The sequence below is a fragment of the Ammospiza caudacuta genome, chromosome 24, assembly GCF_027887145.1.
Source record: "Ammospiza caudacuta isolate bAmmCau1 chromosome 24, bAmmCau1.pri, whole genome shotgun sequence".
In the NCBI taxonomy this organism is placed as follows: Eukaryota; Metazoa; Chordata; class Aves; order Passeriformes; family Passerellidae; genus Ammospiza; species Ammospiza caudacuta.
Window position 1 is genome coordinate 2,165,477 of NC_080616.1, and position 17,584 is coordinate 2,183,060.

The 17,584-nt window shown below is 54.2% G+C and overlaps 1 protein-coding gene across 1 annotated transcript in view; it reads left to right on the top strand.

Annotated features, from left to right (window-relative positions):
* The first annotated feature begins 8,743 nt into the window (after nucleotides 1-8,743).
* The window catches only part of PKP1 (plakophilin 1), a 50,236-nt gene continuing 41,395 nt past the window's right edge, over nucleotides 8,744-17,584 (top strand). Inside the window, exons 1-2 of the mRNA XM_058819340.1 lie at nucleotides 8,744-9,066; nucleotides 16,665-16,765. Coding sequence (XP_058675323.1) covers nucleotides 8,865-9,066; nucleotides 16,665-16,765 — 303 coding nt within the window. The 5' untranslated portion in view covers nucleotides 8,744-8,864. The remainder of the gene's footprint in view (nucleotides 9,067-16,664; nucleotides 16,766-17,584) is intronic.

A 17,584-nucleotide genomic window follows, 5' to 3' on the forward strand; every position in this document is an offset into this window, starting at 1 on the left:
TCAGTTCCCCACAAGAGCAGGAAATTCCCAGGACATGAGGCCTCAAGTGGAATATGGAGTAGAAGTGTCTGGGAAACTTGTGTTAAACCCCATTTCTGCCCAGAAGGCTCTAAATTTTATTGTATTTTATCCAATCAAGTTAAATCAGAGATTAAAGCCCAGTCAGGACAGCTGCTACTCAATCACTCCTGAAACCACCTCCAGAGCCCTCATTGGAAAAATGTCAGCCTGGTGTGATTACAGGAGGAGCACGAGGCACTTCCATCTACAGAAGCAATGTGAGATTTCCTTTTCAGCCACCCCTAAGCAGCAACCTGTACCAGGGCCTCCCCACCCTCACAGGGAACAATTCTTTCCCACTTCCCCCTCTAATCCTCTGGTAGTGGAAGCCCTTCCCCTTGAGAATGGTCCTGTTCCTCCAGGCCCCTGTCCCACATCCCTCTCCAGCTCTCTTGGAGACCCTTTAGGCATTGGGAAAGCAGCTCTAAGGTGGAGCCTTCTCTTCTCCAGGTCTGCATCCCCATCTCTCCCAGCCTGACTCCAGAGCAGAGGGGCTCCAGCCCTTGGGGTTTCTCCATGGCCTCTCCATGGCCTCTCTGTCAACTCCTGTTAATTGGCTGCAGAGAGCTGAAAGATCTCTCCAAAATTTCACTTTTCCAATCTGAGAAACCCAGCTCTCCCAGCCTTTCCTTTGTCTCCTGTTCTCCAGTCCTGACCACCCTGGGGCTGCAGGGCAGGCCAAGCCCTTGTCCTTGCCAGCTGGACCTCCATGGGCTCAAGTCCCGGCTCCCCTGTTGGTGGCAAATGGCACATGGAGGGGACAGGGGGACACCAGGCAGAACAGGGTGGCCCTTGTAGTTCAGTGCAGGGGCCTGACAGCAGCTCCTGACTCAGCTCCATCACGGCTGAGGACACAGATTGTCCCCTCTGGATGTCCTTGGACATCCCCTGACAAACAGGTCCCACCTCTGATGAGCAAGAGCATCACAACTCTGAACTGGGAAAAGGGACTTGGTCAGCAGGGAAAAAGGGACGTGGTCAGCAGGGAAAAGGGACGTGGTCAGCAGGTCACACTGGAAACAGGCACCAGGACTGGTCATGCAGGTGCCAGGGAAGGGCAGGCCCCAGGGAGGTGCCCTGGGAGGGGAGGATGATGATGGAGCAGGAAGGATCTCTGCTTCCCCTCCAGGACAAGACCAACCCACCCAGTTTCCATCTCCTTGTGTCCCCATCTCACTTGAGAAGCCTCTCCAGAGCAGGCCAAGGAGCTGCTGCTCTCTCCCATCTCTTCCCAGTCCTCTCTGCCCAGGCTGTGCCCTGGCCAGGGGGAGCTGCCCCTGCTCTGTCTCTGTCCCAGTTCTGGGAAGGAGCTGCTCTGGGGGGAGATGTTCACACCCAGACTTGTAGGAATGTGCCTCCTGTTGAGGGAGTGACCAAATTATCCATTGTCTCCTTAAAAGGGAAAAAAAAGCCCAGAAGTTTCTCTCCTCAATTAGGTAAAAAGACACCTCATAGGACCTTGGGGACTTCACCTCAAACTTCAGGATAGCCAATTGGACAGGAGCTAAAAGGTTCCTCCTAAGCAATTTACTAGAAAAAGAAGAGAACAAAGGAACTAATCACTTTTGTGAGGTGTTTTACCCTCTTGCTCTGGCTTGGGTTTTCTGTAAAGAACTTTGTTATTTTGCCTTTTATTAAAACTTTTCTGTTTCCAACACTGCCACAGAAGCCACCCTGCTGATTTTATGACATCTGAGGTAGCTGAGCTATCTTGGGTGTGATATATTCTTCCAAGAGCTCCTAAGACCTGGCTCAAGGAGATAATATCACAGGCTCACCTGGGGACATTGCTGGCAGAGCCCCTCCTTGCTACAGACCCAGCCCAGCAGCCCAAGGGCAAAGCCTGAGGTGGAGTTTGAGCCTGGAAGCAAAGACCCAGATGGAGCCCAGGGTCCTGCAGAGAAGGCCCAGCTCAGGATCCCTGGAGCTGGCCCTGTCCCAGGGACTGCCTTGGTGCTGGTGCCACCTCCGTGGCAGGGTGTGACATCCTCAGAGAGGACATGTGGGAGGACGTGGTGCAAGGAGGAACAGTCAGGGGGTGCAGCCTGTTCTTGGGGCCCCATTACCCAGGGTGGCTGCAAGAGCTTCCCTTGGAATGAGCCCTGCTGGGAGCTCAGGGGGGAGGCTGCTCTGAGTGCCTGGGTCAGACACGTGCCCTGTGCTGGACCCCCTCAGGCCTGGGGTGCTGTGGCTGCCATGGGGACGTGCCAGCCCCTCAGCAGGGCTGTGTCCCCACGACAGGCTGCCCAGTGGCACTGCCCTGTTTGTCCTGTCACAGGGAGGAGCCGAGCTTTAGGATCACAGCTTTGCAGTGATGCCATCTCCAGGCTTGGCCTCCTGCCCTCCTGAATTCCAGGAAGATTTTGGTGCCACTGCCAGCACCGGTCAGTCCTTGCCAGATGCCGACCTTGGGCCCCATGCCCGTGGTGCCCTGGCCCCAGCGCTGCCCGGCACTGCTGCCCACCAGGACAGGCCATGGCAGAGCAGTATCACTGAGTCCATGATCATCCCCTCCTCTGCAAAAGCAGCTGCCCCAGGACTCTCCACCCACCTTGGCAAGGCTCTGGTTCCTGGGCAGCACCTGATTCCTCCCTGGGGTGGGTGCAGCAGGCTGTGCTGATGGGGACCATCCTCCCCCTATGTGCATCCTGTGGAATCCCACTGCAATCCCTGAGGAGCCTCTGCTGCTTTGAGGAACCCTGGGAAAATGAGGAGAAGAGATGGCTGAGAAGAGAGCACAGACTGTCCCAGGTTACTTCCAGGACCAACTGAGCAGCACCAGACTTCCTCCAAGGAAGGCTCTGGATGCCAAGGGCTGTGGCAGAACTCTCTGGGGTCACTCACAAGGTGGAACACACACAGCAGGGCTGACCCATGGCTCTCATCCTCCAGCCCTCCCCACTCCTGAGGCCCAGGGGTCCTGTGGTGCTGGGGGCAAACCCAAGGAGGAGGGGATGAAGATGGCACTGGATGCCAAGTGTGGGGCAGAGCTTCTTCTCCCAGGTTTTATTTACTCCCTTGGCACCCACTGAGGGTTGCAGGGAAGGACTTTGGTGATAACAATTCCAGTAGGAAAGGATGAACAGGATAACCTGGAAACTCATTCTGTTTTCTAAATAACCATTGAAACCCTGTTAAATAAAAACTACTCTGAACCACTCCATAGCTTTATGCAAATCATGCTACTGACACCATTACTGAAGGGTATATTTTATTTTAATACTGAAACCCAGCACCAGAGATTAGAGATCACATTTGAGGCCAACCAGCATGGCCTGCAGAGGTTCTCTGTTTCATTCGTGCTTTCCAGGAACAGTCTGTCCTGGATTGGCTTTGCAAGGTGGAAAAATTATCCACATGTTCGCTTTCAGACTTCAGGAAAACACAGATTTTCCAAGAGAATTTATGACCTGGAACCTGAAACATCATCAGGGAACAGTGCTAGAGACAAGCAAGGACATCCAAGGGGGTGTCCAAGCATCCAAGTCATCCCTGCACAATTGGTGCTGATTTTGCCAGGTGTGGCCTTGCAAAATTCCCTCTGGACTGGAAATGTGCTGAAGCCCCAGGCTGAACTCCTGCCATGCTGTTTCTGTGTGTGAGGGGAGGTTGGGCTGCTCTGGGAAGCTGAGCACTGCCAGTGCAGCCCCTGTCCCTGTGGCTCCATGCTGCAGGGAGTGAGCACAGATACCCCAGGCTGGGACAGCCTGGCCAGGCTCTCACCCCTGGCTGGAGCAGCTCGGGGCAGAGCCGGTGTCACCTCCCCTGGGCCCTTCTTTAGGGATATTCCACCTCCCAGGTGCTTGGCTGAGCTCCTGCTCCACATCCCAGCAGCCTCAGGCGCTGCAGAGGGAGCTGGTGACACTCCATGGCAAATCCAAAGGGGAGCCAGGAGCAGAGAAGGCATTTGGTCCTCAGGCAGGGTCTGGTGTTTGAGCATGGCACAAAAGCCAAGGAGAAGAGGAGGAGGCTGATGCTCCAGAGTGCATCCCTGCCCTCCTGCCACACATCTCTGTTTGGAATGGAGAAGACTGATCAAATCATCTGTGCAGGAATGTCCCACACAGCCCTGTCCTGGGGCAGGGAGAGCAGGTGGTGCTTGGGCCACACTCAGCTCCAGGCTGCCAAGGCCAAGAGAGAATTGTCACTGTCAGGGAACATCTCCCTCTGCTGGGTCTCCTGCAGGACCCAGAGCTCCACGTGTGGGAACTGTCAGTGCCCTTCAGGTCAGGGAAATCAGGGAAGGCTGGAAGGACTCTGGGAGGTCCTGAGCCCCAGGCCATGTTCACAGCAGGGCTCAGTGCAAGGCCAGCTCCAGTGACTGCAGTCCTTGCCCCGGTGAGTGCTCAGAGAAGATCCCATCCCAAGGCTGCAGAACTCCATGGGAAAAGGTTTTTCCCTATGGGCAGTTGGAATTGTCCCTGTTGCAGCTGCTGCCCAGTGTCACTTGTCCTTTTCCAGAGCACCCTGAGGGGCTCTGGGCCTTTCCCAGAGGGACAAGGAAACCTCTGGGGAATCTCTGAGGAACTTTTGGGGAACCTTTGCTTCTCCAGGCTGGAGTCACCTCCTCACTCAGCGCTGGGTTTGGTTTTCTCTGGCACCAGAGGTCTTCCCTGAGAAGGGAAAAATGGGGGGTTAAGCAAATTAACCAACAACTCCACAGACTCAGGGCTTCCATGCACAGACCAGGAGTGAACATTATGCAACTGGCCAAGTAGAACCATTTTAAACTCCAAACTCACAACTCCAGGGGACTGCAAACTCCAATTTGAGAGGGGGGGATTGAGGGGTCTGACAGCAAAACACAGCTGATTTGGGGACTTAATTGTGGTTTTTTGCCATTTCTGCCAACTCAAGGCTCCTGCTGGGCACTGGAAGCTGCCAAGGGTGCAGAGGAGGCTCCTCCCTCTGTGGCACCAAGGAGCTTTACAGACGCTGCATCTGCTCGTGTTGGAATGCACAGGTAACTCCATTAAAATCATTAGGGACTGCTCTGCTGCCCCATCCCTGACCAGGGCCAGGCTGCATGGGGCCTGGAGCAACCTGGGATAGTGGAAGGTGTCCCTGCCTGTGGCAGGGGGTGGAACAGGATGAGCTTTGAGGTCAGTTCCAAGGCAATCAATCCATTCTGGGATTCTGTGAAGGTGGAGTCACACCTTCTGAGGTGCATGGGGAGAGCAGAGGCAATGGGAACAAGCTGGGACATGGGAAATTCCTTTTAGATACCTGAAAAACAATTCACCGTGAGGACAGTCAAATACTGGGAGAGAGGCCTGAGAGGCTGTGGAATCTCCATCAAACCTGCACTGGACAACATCCGGAGCAGCTGGGTGCTGCCTTGGTTCAGCCCTGCTTTGGGCAGAGGGGCAGCCCCTTCCTAACTCACACATTCCACGTTTCTGTCAGGGAACACCTCAGTGATGTTCCTGGGTCATTTCTCTCCCTTGTGCAGCCCAGGCTTTCAGCTGGCTGGATGCAGCTGCTCTGCCTGATGTATCCTTTTGTTTTGGAGAGAAATCAGGGATTTCCTTTCTTTCCAAGCTTCCATGCACACCAGGAGATCTCTGGGGCTGGAGAAGTGTCCCTGCTTTGCCAAGGGCCAGCCCATGACCTGCCTGGCACTGTTGCCTTCTTGTCCTCCCACAGCACCACCGCAAAAACCTCTCAGTGCCACAGGTGTGCAAGGAGTGGAGGGGAGGTTTTGCTCAAGAACAGCCTTGCCACAAGCCTTAGCAGGCTTCAGCCTGGCTTTCCTCACCATGGCAGCTCCACATTCTCTTCCAGCTGTGTCCTGTTACTCTGTAGGGTCTGAGCTCTCCATCTGCTCCCTTCCTATGGTGCTTTCTGATCCCATAAAAGAGACACTTTCAAGGCAGGCAGAGTGCAACCAAGGTGTGCAAGTCTGAAGAGCAGGTTCCCTCCTGCAGAACCCTGCCAGGCTCTGGAAATCTCAGCTGTGCTGGGGCGGGGATGAGTCACTGCTCAGAAAACAGCATAATCCTGGGAAATACGAGAATCCCCAGCATCTGCACCTCTGTCCCTCCTGGCCACCACCTGTCCGAAGGAAGGATCAACCCCCGGTGCTGAGGTGACCCCCAACAGCGGGACTTCTGTCACCAGGGCTGGGGACAATGACTTCCCCCAGCAGAATCCGAGCGTGCCTCAGACACTTGCAGCTCAGGAGCGCCCGACAAGTTTGAACAGGCATCCTGCGCCTCTCTGGGAGCAGCATTGGGCCAGCGAGCGCTTTGATTGCGATCAGGCAGCTGGCAGGAATCCCAGGAACTCTCACAAAAATGCTTTGAAGAGCCCAGATGCACAGGGCGTGTCCCGCAGTGGGTGCGGAGGGTGAGTCACGGCCTCGCCGAGCGCTGTGGGGCAGAACCGGGACCCCCGAGCCCCCGCGTCCTGCGGCACCGCCTGCATCGACCCTCCGAGCCCTGCCCACCGCAGCCCGATCCGGCACGGCTCTGCGTCCCTTCAGCCCTGCCCGCTGTGCCCGAGAGCTCCAGACACAAAGGCAGACAGGGAATTTGCTCGGGGCGCTGCGGGATGAAAGCTCAGTTCAGCTCTGCTGCTGCTGCTTTGCCGGGGCTGCGCTGGGCTGGCCGGGATGATGCTCCCGTGCCCCGCTCAGGGACACCCCCAGCCCGATACCAGAACGCAGTGCGCACAGAACTGCCATACAAACCTTCGTTTAAGCATCTTTTGCTCTTCTACATACGGGTTTGAAATCTGTTGCAGAATCCCGGGAGATTCCCTCCCTTGGGCTAAACGGTGCGAACTCGCCCCAAGAAACCATTGTTTCCTGAAAGCCTCCCTGAGCTCCCTGTCCGCAGCTCCGCAGCCCAGCTCAGCAATTCGGGCGAGTTATGAAACCGGGAGATGCCAGCGCGCAGTGACGGGATGCGATAAACACGCGGCTCTCCCGCGGGGACAGGGACAGGGCTGTTCCACGCCCCGGGCCAAGTGACATTACAGGTTTGCGAGAGCTGGCACTTTGTTGTGCAGGAGCCACCTGACGCTGACAGCCTGTCATTGATTTGCGAAAACACCGCTTGGCATCGATATCGAGCTTTCAGGAGAAACAAGTGGGGCAGGGGAAAACAACAGCTGGGCACAGCTGCTGTGCTGCTCCTGCCTGCACTGGGACAGCACGGCCTGATCCCCACTCGGGGAATGCTCGGGAGCAGCAGGAAAGGAGGGCACCCACTCACCCCATCCACTCATTCCACTGGGCATCACCCACCCGGTCCTGGGCAGCCCCCACCCTCCTCCAGGCTGGCCTTGCCTAGTCTAAAAGTCCTGCTGGTTGGGTGATGGAGCAGGGTAAAGCCTCTGCATCCCTTGGTGAGGTATCAGGGAAGATAGGGAGAAGGGAGGACCAAAGGCAAATAAATACCCTCTAGTTGCTCTACTCCTGTGTTATATTGACAAAACCCAGCTTTCTACTCCTGGGTTTCATGGGAGGAGCATCCTGGAGCATGGAAAAGGACAGTGCACAAAGCTCATCTTTCCCAGGAGCCTGCTCTGTGCTTTCTGATGCTGCTCTTGTTCCTACAAAGCATGAAAGGTGGACACAAACCACCAGGGAAACACAAAACCTGATGGATGGGAGTGCAAGCACCAGGTCAGACCCTGGGCACTGCTGATTCTCACTGGAGGGAAACTCCACACATTCTTTTCTCTCCCAGCTGATCCATCTGGCAGCACAAAGGGCTCTGCTCCTCTGAGTGTTGGCACAAGCACCCAGGTCCTGATCCTGGAGCACCCAGGAAGCCTCTACCCTGGGCATCCTCTCCTCAGCCTCCCTCCTGATGGGGACTGCTCCTCTTCTCCTGTATCAGCCTCCTGTGGCTTGGCAGGAGCTTTGTCAGCACTTGCTGTGACCTGAAACTGGTCACACCAGCAGCGAGGTGCTCACTTCTCTGCAAACGAGTTGCTGCAGTGTGGCTTGGCAGAGGGAGAACTCTCTGCTGCCATTCATAGCCTGGCGTGTCATTTCTTGCACAGCCATTTTATCTCCTCTTCTTGCTAAATTTCCTCTTTTCCTCCCTGCTACCCCAAGCTGTGTGCAAAAATTGCCCCAACAGTGCCCTGATTTCTGCCCAGGCCTGTCCCTCAGACAAGGGGACACCCTCTGGCGGGATGTCCCTGGCTCTCCAGGGGACTGTCAGGGCCCTCCTTGACCCCTGGGGCCGGCGTTCTGTAGGAATCCTGCAGGAATCCTGCACTCCAGGGCTTGCAGGGGTGGATTTGCAGCCTGTGCTTGCAGAGTTGGGCTCTGAGCGGGCGCTGTGGGCAGCATTGCTCCTGCAGGCAGGGCCATCTCTTAGGGCTGATGCAGTTGGGGCTGAGGGAAACACTGGAGCCCTAGAGGAGCCGTGTGGGAGATGCTCCAGCCCCGGGGAGCATCCCAGACCCACAGAGCCTCAGCCCGACCTCTCTCAGTGCCCGTGCCCAGCCCTGGAGCCCCCCGCCCTGGCACCGGCACGGCCGCGGCCCCGGGGCTGGGCAGGGGCTGGGGCAGGCCCGGGGCCGGGCAGGCCCTCAGCGGCCCGGGGGTGCCGGGGCTGGCGGGAGGCGTGGGTGTGTGCGGGCAGGGCTGTATATCCAGTCTGGCAGAGGGTGTGACTGCTCACACGCCGGGGAGCCGAGCTGCGAGCAGCAGCCCTGAGACACCCTGGGCCAGGGGACGTATGGCAAGGAGGGCTTCGGGGGACTAAGCCCAGCAGAGCCGGTGTTCGGTGGCCCCGTGTTGTCCGTGCGAGCCGAGTGCAGCCCCGCGCCCGCGGCCTCCAGCCATGCTCCACTCCCCGCTGAAAACGGCGCTGGCCTACGAGTGCTTCCAGGACCAGGCCAGCTCCACGCTGGCCCTGCCCTCGGACCACAAGCTGAAAACCAAGGGCACGGGCAAGCAGCGCGTCCAGGAGCAGGTGATGATGACGGTCAAGAGGCAGAAGCAAAAGTCGTCGGTGTCGTCAAGCGTGGGCCACTCAAACCGAGGTAAAGTCCCGCAGCGAGGGAGCCTCCGGGGCAGGGCTGGTGCTGGGGCTGCCTTGGTGGGGTTTGTGGAGGGGGCACAGATTGCTTTGCTTCTCTCCTGGCTCACCTCAGGCAGGTGGTTCCAAGATCTCCTGCACTGGTTGGAAGGGTTTAGGACAAGGTACAGAGCTGGAAGTGTCAACTCCTTCTTGGCTGGAGCTGATCCCTGGGAGTGCTGCTCTGCTCCACATCCCTGAGGCACTTGGACGTTTCAGTGTGTACTATAACCAATTTTCCCTGGGTCTAAAGCTGGAGTAGCTGTCTGGTTTTGCAAATCCTTCCTCCGCAAGTGCCCCCACGGCTGGAATTCCCCACCACCCCCTCCTGTGGACGGCAAAGCTGACAGTGCTCCTCCTCCGCCCTGCCGTGGGCTGGGGCTCTGCTGCTCCTGAGCGCGGGGCAGGTGCAGAGCAGGAGGCTGTGCCCACACACGGGACACAAACCTCAGCTCGGGACTCACCTCTGGAACTCCCAACACATCTCCCAGTTACAGGCTGAGAAGTGTGGGGTCTCTGGGACCCTGATGGGAGTGTTAGGAAGGAGATGAGTTGGGAGAAGTGTCCCTGGTGTTGGTTGGTGGGGGTGTTTCACAGCCCCCTTCACTTTGGCTGTGTTGGGGTCCAGGCGGCTGCTCCACCTCTGTGCACTGGGTGTGTGCCACAGAAACAATCAGCTGAGTCCTGCAGCCAGGTGTCCCACTGGAACCCCTCCTGTTTGGATCAAGGCTTGGCAAATGGTTCTCTCTGCCGTCCTTGTGTCTAGAGAAAGCTGATCTGGAGCTAAAGCCCAGCATTCCCCAGCTGGAAGCTGCAAACCCAGGGTTGTGACAACTTCTGTGCAAAACCTTCTGGCTGTTGGAGGTGCTTTTTCCAGCAGCCACAGAGCTCTGGCCTGACTGAGTCCACCAGGGAGAGGAAATCCCGAGGCTTTGGGAGCCATTGGGGTGCTGGAGCTGGGACTGAGCGTTCAGCTGAGTCTGGAGTGAGCAGCATGGAGGGGGGTCCTGGGTGAGCTGGGCCAGGCTCTGATACCTCCTTCAGGAGCTGTGCCTTGTCCAGCAGCTCTTTCAAGCTGCATTGTGAGGCTGAACCCTGTGCTGGTGAGCTGCCGTGGTCCAGAGACATGTTTGGGGCTGGATTAGCAAGAGAAGCTGGGTGGCTGCAGGCTGCTGGAGGGAGTGTGGAGGTTGGTGCTTCCTCGGGAGCCATCCCTGCTCTGGAGCTGCTGGAACAGAGGGTATGGAGCATCTCCAGGGTGAGGGCAGGTGGGCTGTGCCAGGAACAAATCCCTGCTTCCTCTGTTTTTGTCAACACAGATTCCAGCAGGTGAAGGGGGGCTGGGGCAAGGAGAGCTTTCCTCTGCCACCAAAGTGGAAGATGGGAATCTCCTCCCACCTCCAGAGGGTTTATTGCCTAAGGTGTTACAGTGACAGACCTGACAAAATAACATTCACACCAGGATGAGCTGAGTGGCTCTGGATGGAGAGGGAAGTGGGCAGAGGGATCCACAGGCAGGAAAGAAGGGAGGCAGAGGGGGATTATTCAGCTTGGAGAGGAGCCCAGGTGAAACCTCTGGGAAAGGGAAAAAAAAATAGCACATTGCCAAATTGCCAGTTTCTGCTCAACAAGCTAAACCCCTCCTCCAGACACTTTGGGGAATGTCTGGGAATGGGAATTGCGTGGAGATGTGCAGCTTTGGTTTCTGTGTCCCGGGGAAGCTGAGTCACATCCCACTCCCAGGAGCTGCCTCCAAGTGCAGGGCCCAGGCCCCCCCTCCCCTCGTTCCCACCAGGGGTGGTTGGCCAGCAAAGGTGCTGGGGCCTGATTCATCCCATGCATTCCTGGATGGAATCCCAGAAGGGTGAGAAGTTGCTGTTTCTTCCCAGGGCTGTCTCCTCGTTGGTGTCGGAGTGGGTCAGGCTCAGCTTTCAGGTGTTGGGTTTTACTGCTCTTGCCCAAAGATCAGGTGGGCTGCCCTGATGAGAAAAATTAGTTTTTCCTACAGAGAGGCTGTGTGGATCTGTTAAGCATGGATTCTGCCTGTCCAAACCCTCATCCAACTTCAACTCCCTGCATCCCCTGGGATTTCCCAGAGATGCTCCTCAGAGGCAGCACAAGCTGGGGGATTCCCAAAGCCCCCCACAAGTGCCTGAGTGCTTTGTTCCCTCTGCTCCCAGACAGTCCCAGAGCAGGGCTGGGCAGCTCTTGGGCCAGGTCCAGGTTTGTTGCTGTGTTTGGAGCTGTGGTTTGAGCTGGAGCTGGAGCAGGGCCCAGAGCTTCCCCCACCTACAGGAGCCGTGTCCTGGTGTGTGTAGGATGGGGAATATGGACATGGAACCCTCAAACACACAGCAGGGCGGGGGTGTTGTATCCTTCAGGGGGAGCACACCCTCCCTCACTATCCCAGGGATTGATGGAACCATAAATGAGTTGGTGATTGGGAGTCCAGCAGGTCAAGGTCTTGTGGCCACTTTGGAGATCTGGTGTCCCCCAGGGCAGGGTGGCCAGTGTGGGCTCAAACTGGTGTGCACTGGGGTGGCACAGTGGGCAGAAAACTGCTGCCAGCAGAACACTCCCGAGCCCAGTGGGGGCTGGCTCAGCACAGCAGCTGCAGCTGCTCCCAAGGGTGGCTTTGGAGTCTGGGATGTGTGGGGTCTCTCCTCCTTAGGGGTAGGGTCTGTGGGCTCTGCTCTAGGGCTTATCTGTCCTCCCCATGGCAATACCAAACTAGATGGCTCCCCCTGAATTTGTGAGTAATGCACATTTCCAGGAGAAAATTAGTTTCAGTAGCGTGGCAGAGGAAAAGGCCAGGCCAAGCTGAACCAGCTCCTTGTAGCCATCAGCTCTGTTCTACAAAGTCCTGTGGCTAAAGGAAGGTTCTGCCAGTGGTTTGTCACTGAGGAGACACATCCAAGGAGTGTCAGATCTAACTGTCCTGTGGCTGAGCTGGGATTGAAAAGTTTCTGTGCTGGCTGTGGCTAAGAGGAGAGTAATTCCACCAAGGTCTGATGGGACCCCATCTGGCTTTGGTGGGGATCAGGACCCTGATATGAAGGAAAGATGAGATTTAGGGGATAAAAGTCTTCAAAAGACTTCTGTAACTTCCCCTAGCTTGAGATGATTCAGTGAAAGGTTCTACTCTTCCACAAATCTTAGATTATTGGGATACAAAAAATCCCCATTTGCTCATAGGGCAGAAGGCAGAACTGGAGCTTTGTCATTCCTGCAGGAATCTCCATGTCTGGGATTTCACTGACACTTCTCTCCTAGAAGGCACCCAGGCTTTGCTTTGTGCCTCCCACAGGCCTCTGCTCTCCCTGTGTTTTTCCTATGTTTAATCATCCTTATTGTTTAAAGCTGTGCATAGTTTATGATTTAACTTGCCTAGCCTGCACTGCCAGTGACTGGTTCTTGTCTTGCCTTTCCCTGCCACAGATTAATATTTATTAACAGAAATCCTTTTCCACAATCTCCACGTTGCCTCTGTGTGTCCGGCTGGCTTTGGGAAAATGGCACTTGGAGCACAGCTCTCCTCCTGCCAGCAGTGCCAGCTGCAAGAGAGGAGAGCTGCCTTTGAGGAGAGGAAATAACTCATCAAGAACAGCTACACTGGGTTCCATGCTCTCAGTTTGCTCTGCAATAATGGATAACAGGGATGGAGAAGGGGATGAGGGCAGTGGGAGCAGTGTAGGGGGGCTCACAGAGATGCACCGCAAGGTTTTGCACTTCTTATCTGCTGTAATTGAATTTTACCCTCATGAATTGTCCCACTGACGATAAAAGAGATTTTAAAGTGTCTAAGTTTTAAAGGAGATGTCATAGGGGAGTGATCATTTGGGGAGGGGGAAATCTCAGCAGCCTTCAGGGTTGTTTTCTGCCCCACATGGTCACTGAGAGGCTGCACCACATCTGGGTGGTTCTGCCACATCTTTCCAACTCTGTCCCAGCTGTTGAGGGTCCTCTGTCATGAGGAGAACCTGAGGGAGGTGAGAAAGTGGCTCAGCCTGGAGAAGAGGAGGCTTCTGGCTCTGCACAGCTCCTGACAGGAGGGGACAGCCTGGAGGGGTCGGACTCTGCTCCCAGAGAACAGGGACAGGAGGAGAGGGCCAGGGGAGTTTCAGGTTGTATTTGGGGGAAAATTTTTTCATGGAAAAGGTGGTCAGGCCCTGGCACAACTGCCCAGGGCATTGGTGGGGTCACCATCCCTGGGAATGTTCAAACATGTGTGGATGTGGCACTTTGGACGTGGGTTAGTGGTGAGCGTGGCGGTGCCGGGGGAACGTTGGACTCTTTGATCTTAGAGGACTTTTCCGAGCTCACTGTGGTTCTGTGATTCCCTGGTTCTGTGTTACTGACTCTGTGTGTTTGCCCAAGTGCACATGGGCCCTTCAGGGACCTAAACAGCTGCTAGGGTAACAACAGCTGGGACACAGACCTGTGGGCACAGCCAGAAAAAAGCACAAGGGGGGCACCTCCTACTGAGAGCATTTCCACCTGGCCCAAATGGTCTTTGTGATTGCCTGGGTTTATCCCAATTCCAAGGACCTGGGACCAGGTTGTGTGGGCTTTATTCTTGAGGTGTTTGAAAGAGGGATCTCCTTCCTGTTCCTGGGGGCTGGGGATACTGGCTGTCAAGCTCTCTGTCAAGATGAACCAAGCAGAGAAGTGTCCAAACCTGCACAAAGATCAGGTTTTCTTCAGCCACCTCCACCAGAAAATCCCCAGGTTTTTCCTTGTCTCAATACTGAGCTCTCCAAGCAATAAATCCCAGTTGAGTAGTGGCAGGAGAAACATCTTCTCCAGCCAGCAGGGTGACTTCAAAATGCCTTGAATGTTTGAGGTTCTGTATAATTCTGTGTTTATAAGCTCTTATGTACAAGTTCCGGTAGGTGAAGGCAACCCTTCCCTGCTGGAGAACATAAACTTGAACCCGCTGCCTGATCTCCTGAATTTGGCCATGGAGCAGTGAATTTATGAAGAAAGTTACAGATGTGCCTAAACTGACTTATTTTGGGTATCTCCTTGCTCTAACCCCAAAGTCTGGAGTGCATGGCAGGAACAGATCCTGAAAGGAAAAGTGTGGTTCCCAGGCAGGACTGGTCAGGACTGGTCAGAGAGACCTGTGAGTCAGGCACAGAACCCCTTTTTACAGCTGCTCACTCAGGAAAATGGTCCAGCTGCTCTCACCTGCAGTTACAGAATGTTTACAGAGAACAAGAGGCAGATTTGAAGAAGGAATTCCCAGGAATTTATCATGGAATGGCTTTACCTTCGTGTTCAGAATTATGGTTATCAGATAACTCTGTGTCCTGGGGAATCACCTGGCCCAAACTCACCACTTCCAGCCCTGCCTTGCTGCTGCTGAGGCCCAACACTGATGTCCTGGTGTGGAATTGAAAGGAAATCCCAGGGTGGAGAGGGAGCACAGGGTGAAGGGCTTGACTGAATCTCCCATTGAATTTCCCTGGCCACTTCTTTGTCTTATCAGCAAGTGCTGTGCAGCTTTTTGTGCATGAGGCACTTGGGGCTGGGGAGATCTGGGTGAAGAGCAGTGCCCACCAAATCTCCAGACTATGGAAAAGGAGCTCCTATGGTTTCCTGGACAGGGCCAGGGCTGAGAGCCGAGCTGGCTGTTGCCTGTTCTCCATCCAGGGATGTTCTCCAGGTGCAGTCCTGTTGACAATAGAAAGCAAATCTCATTATTTACACCACATCCACAGGAATCATCTTCCTGAGAAAATGCAAGAATTTTTAGCCACAAACCAAATCACCATAACAGGTTCTGGGTGCCTCAGGCAGGGCAATAAATAAAGTTTATTCCAAGGATCAGTGGCTGGAGGAGACTTGAGTGGCTCCGGGGCCTTTGTGGTCAAGCTTATCCAGTTTATCTCAGAGATGAGTCTTATCAAACAGTCACAGAGATTAGGATATTTCTGACATTACCCACCAGTTTAGGTGCATAAGTTAGGACAGGTAAGTCCTGATTTTGTACTTTGTTAGACATTCAGAGCTTCCTCTGGAAGTTAATTGGAGTGTAGGGTTTGCACTTCCTCATAACGGGACTTGAGATGCCACAATTATTGAGCATTTCTCAATATGTGAAATGAAAATGAAGCTGAAATCACCCTAAACTCTTTTGGACCATCCAGAGGGGGCTAAGGGAATTCCATTGTGGAAAGAGAATTATTCACTTCATTTGTCTTGTAGTGATGAGTGTGGTATTGAGTAAAAAATAGTTTTAGGAGGGATCCAAAGGTTGCAGTGCCAGAGACTGCTGGGAGAGCTCTTGGAAGGGCTGGGGTTGGTAAATCCAAATTCTGGTTAAAGCACTGAGAAACAGAAAAAATGGCTGATGGGTTCCTCCTGATCGAAGATATTTGCATCTTTAAAAAACAAATCTGAGATCCAGTCTCATTTATTCCTCTAGCATCCCAAAAATAATGATGGAGTTCTATACATTTTCAGGAAAAGAAAGTATAGACGCACAAAGTGATCTTTTAGAGACAAGACTGGAATTCAAAGAGTGCAATGAGGTTTTGAAGTGTTTGATTGTTTTAGATCCCCAGGTGTTAAATAGACTGGGTCATCCTTTATCCATGGTGTTTGTTAGTGACCATTGACTGGTTTTAGCAAGCCTTGCTCAGGCTGCTCATGCTGATGGGATTGGTAGGATTCAGACATGGAGTGAACTGGTGAAAGGGTCAGGGGTAGGTTTTGCCTTCAGAGAGAGAAATTCTGTTTACTGCAAGTCTTCTATGGCCAGACATTCTGGGACATGTAGCACAAAATATCATCAGGTTCCTCTCATACTACAACTAGGAGGCACCAAGCTGATCAGAGGAAAGGAACTACTTGCCTGTGAGCAAAGGCTGAGAGAACTGGGATTGTTCAGCCCTAGAGAAGAGAAGCTTTGGGATGACCTAATTGTGCCCTTCCAGTACCTGAAGGAACTGACAGAAAACATGAAGAGAGATTATTTACAACGGCCTGGAGGGACAGGACGAGGGGAAATGGCTTCCCACTGTCAGAGGGGAGAGTAAGATGGGATATTGGAAAATAATTGCTCGCTGTGAGGGTTGTGAGGTTGCCCAGAGCAGCTGTGGCTGTCCCATCCATGGGAGTGCCCAAGGCCAGGTTGGATGGAACTTGGAGCCACCTGGGACAGTGGAAGGTGTCCCTGCCATGGCAAGGGTGGAACTGGATGAGCTTTGAGGTCCAACCCAAACCATTCTGGGATTCTGTGATTCCATGATGTCAGACACCATCCCCAACTCTCACCTTTTCTGCTCCTTTGCTTTAGGTTTTATGGCACTTGGGCATTTGTGCTGCAAACCTTGGGGGGCCCTGGGGGGTCTGTGGTGTGAGGGCTGGAGTTCCCAGCAGTGACAAGGGCTCCCCTTCCTGCCTGTATTCCCTGTGTTCCTGTTGAGATTTATAACTGTCACTTCTCCGTAACTAATCTTGCTGTTAAAAAAAGCTTTGTGCTCTGAAAGGGACCTGCTGGGAATCCTTTCTCCTGGGAATGCTTTCTCATGCTGACCATGCCTTTTCCATTTGCAGGTTCCATGTATGATGGTTTAGCTGATGGCTATGGCTACGGGACATCCCGGGGCAGCTACTACACCAAAACCCAGACAGGGAACAGCAACTGGGGATACCCGGTAAGACCCTCCTTGATCTGGGACTGTGGCATGGTCTGAGGTCCCCTGGACAACAAGAAAATCTCACAGTCACATAGGGAGGTCACAGTGCTTCAGAAACTCACCTGATAGGGATCCTGACTCTCCTAGAAAGGGATTCAGTGCCGTGGAGGAGGAGGATTGAGGGCCCCAAGCTGCTTTTTGTGGGGATTTTAGAGTAACCAAGATTTAGTTTGCATCTGCAGGTTGGTATCCAATGGCACAAGAGTTTGGAAGCTGCCTGAGGGATCAGGGTTGGGTTCAGACTATCACAGCTCAGTTCAAGCCTGGAGCACATCCAGGGGTTCCCATCTTTGTTCCTGTGCACCAAAACATGGCTCTGAATGACATGAATGTGGCTGGGGAATGTGGAGCAGGGGATTTGCATTAGAACTGCTGTGCTGCTGTTCCCAGCCTCAGTGCTACAGCAGACCCTTCAGAGATATTCTCTGTGCTTGCAAAAAAGTGGGTCCAGTTCTTCCACAGTGATTTCCAAAAAAATCATTGTAGATTTCCAGAAAAAGCACAGGTGAGATGGTACCTGTCTTTGTGCAGTGTGAGTCTGGACATCCCACAGAGCTCCTGGTCCTTGGGGACAGATCCCTGGTACACAGGGAATTGCTCCAAACCACTCCACAGTCCACTGGGACAGCTTGTGCTCATGTTGCCCCTCCATTTCAGGCCTGTGTTCTGCTGTTTCCTGCTTTTCATCAGCTCTAAAGCAGAAAGGAGCAATTCACAGATCTGGGATTTGAATATGAGACTCCTTTCAACAACCCTGGGACTGTAAAGCAGCTCCAT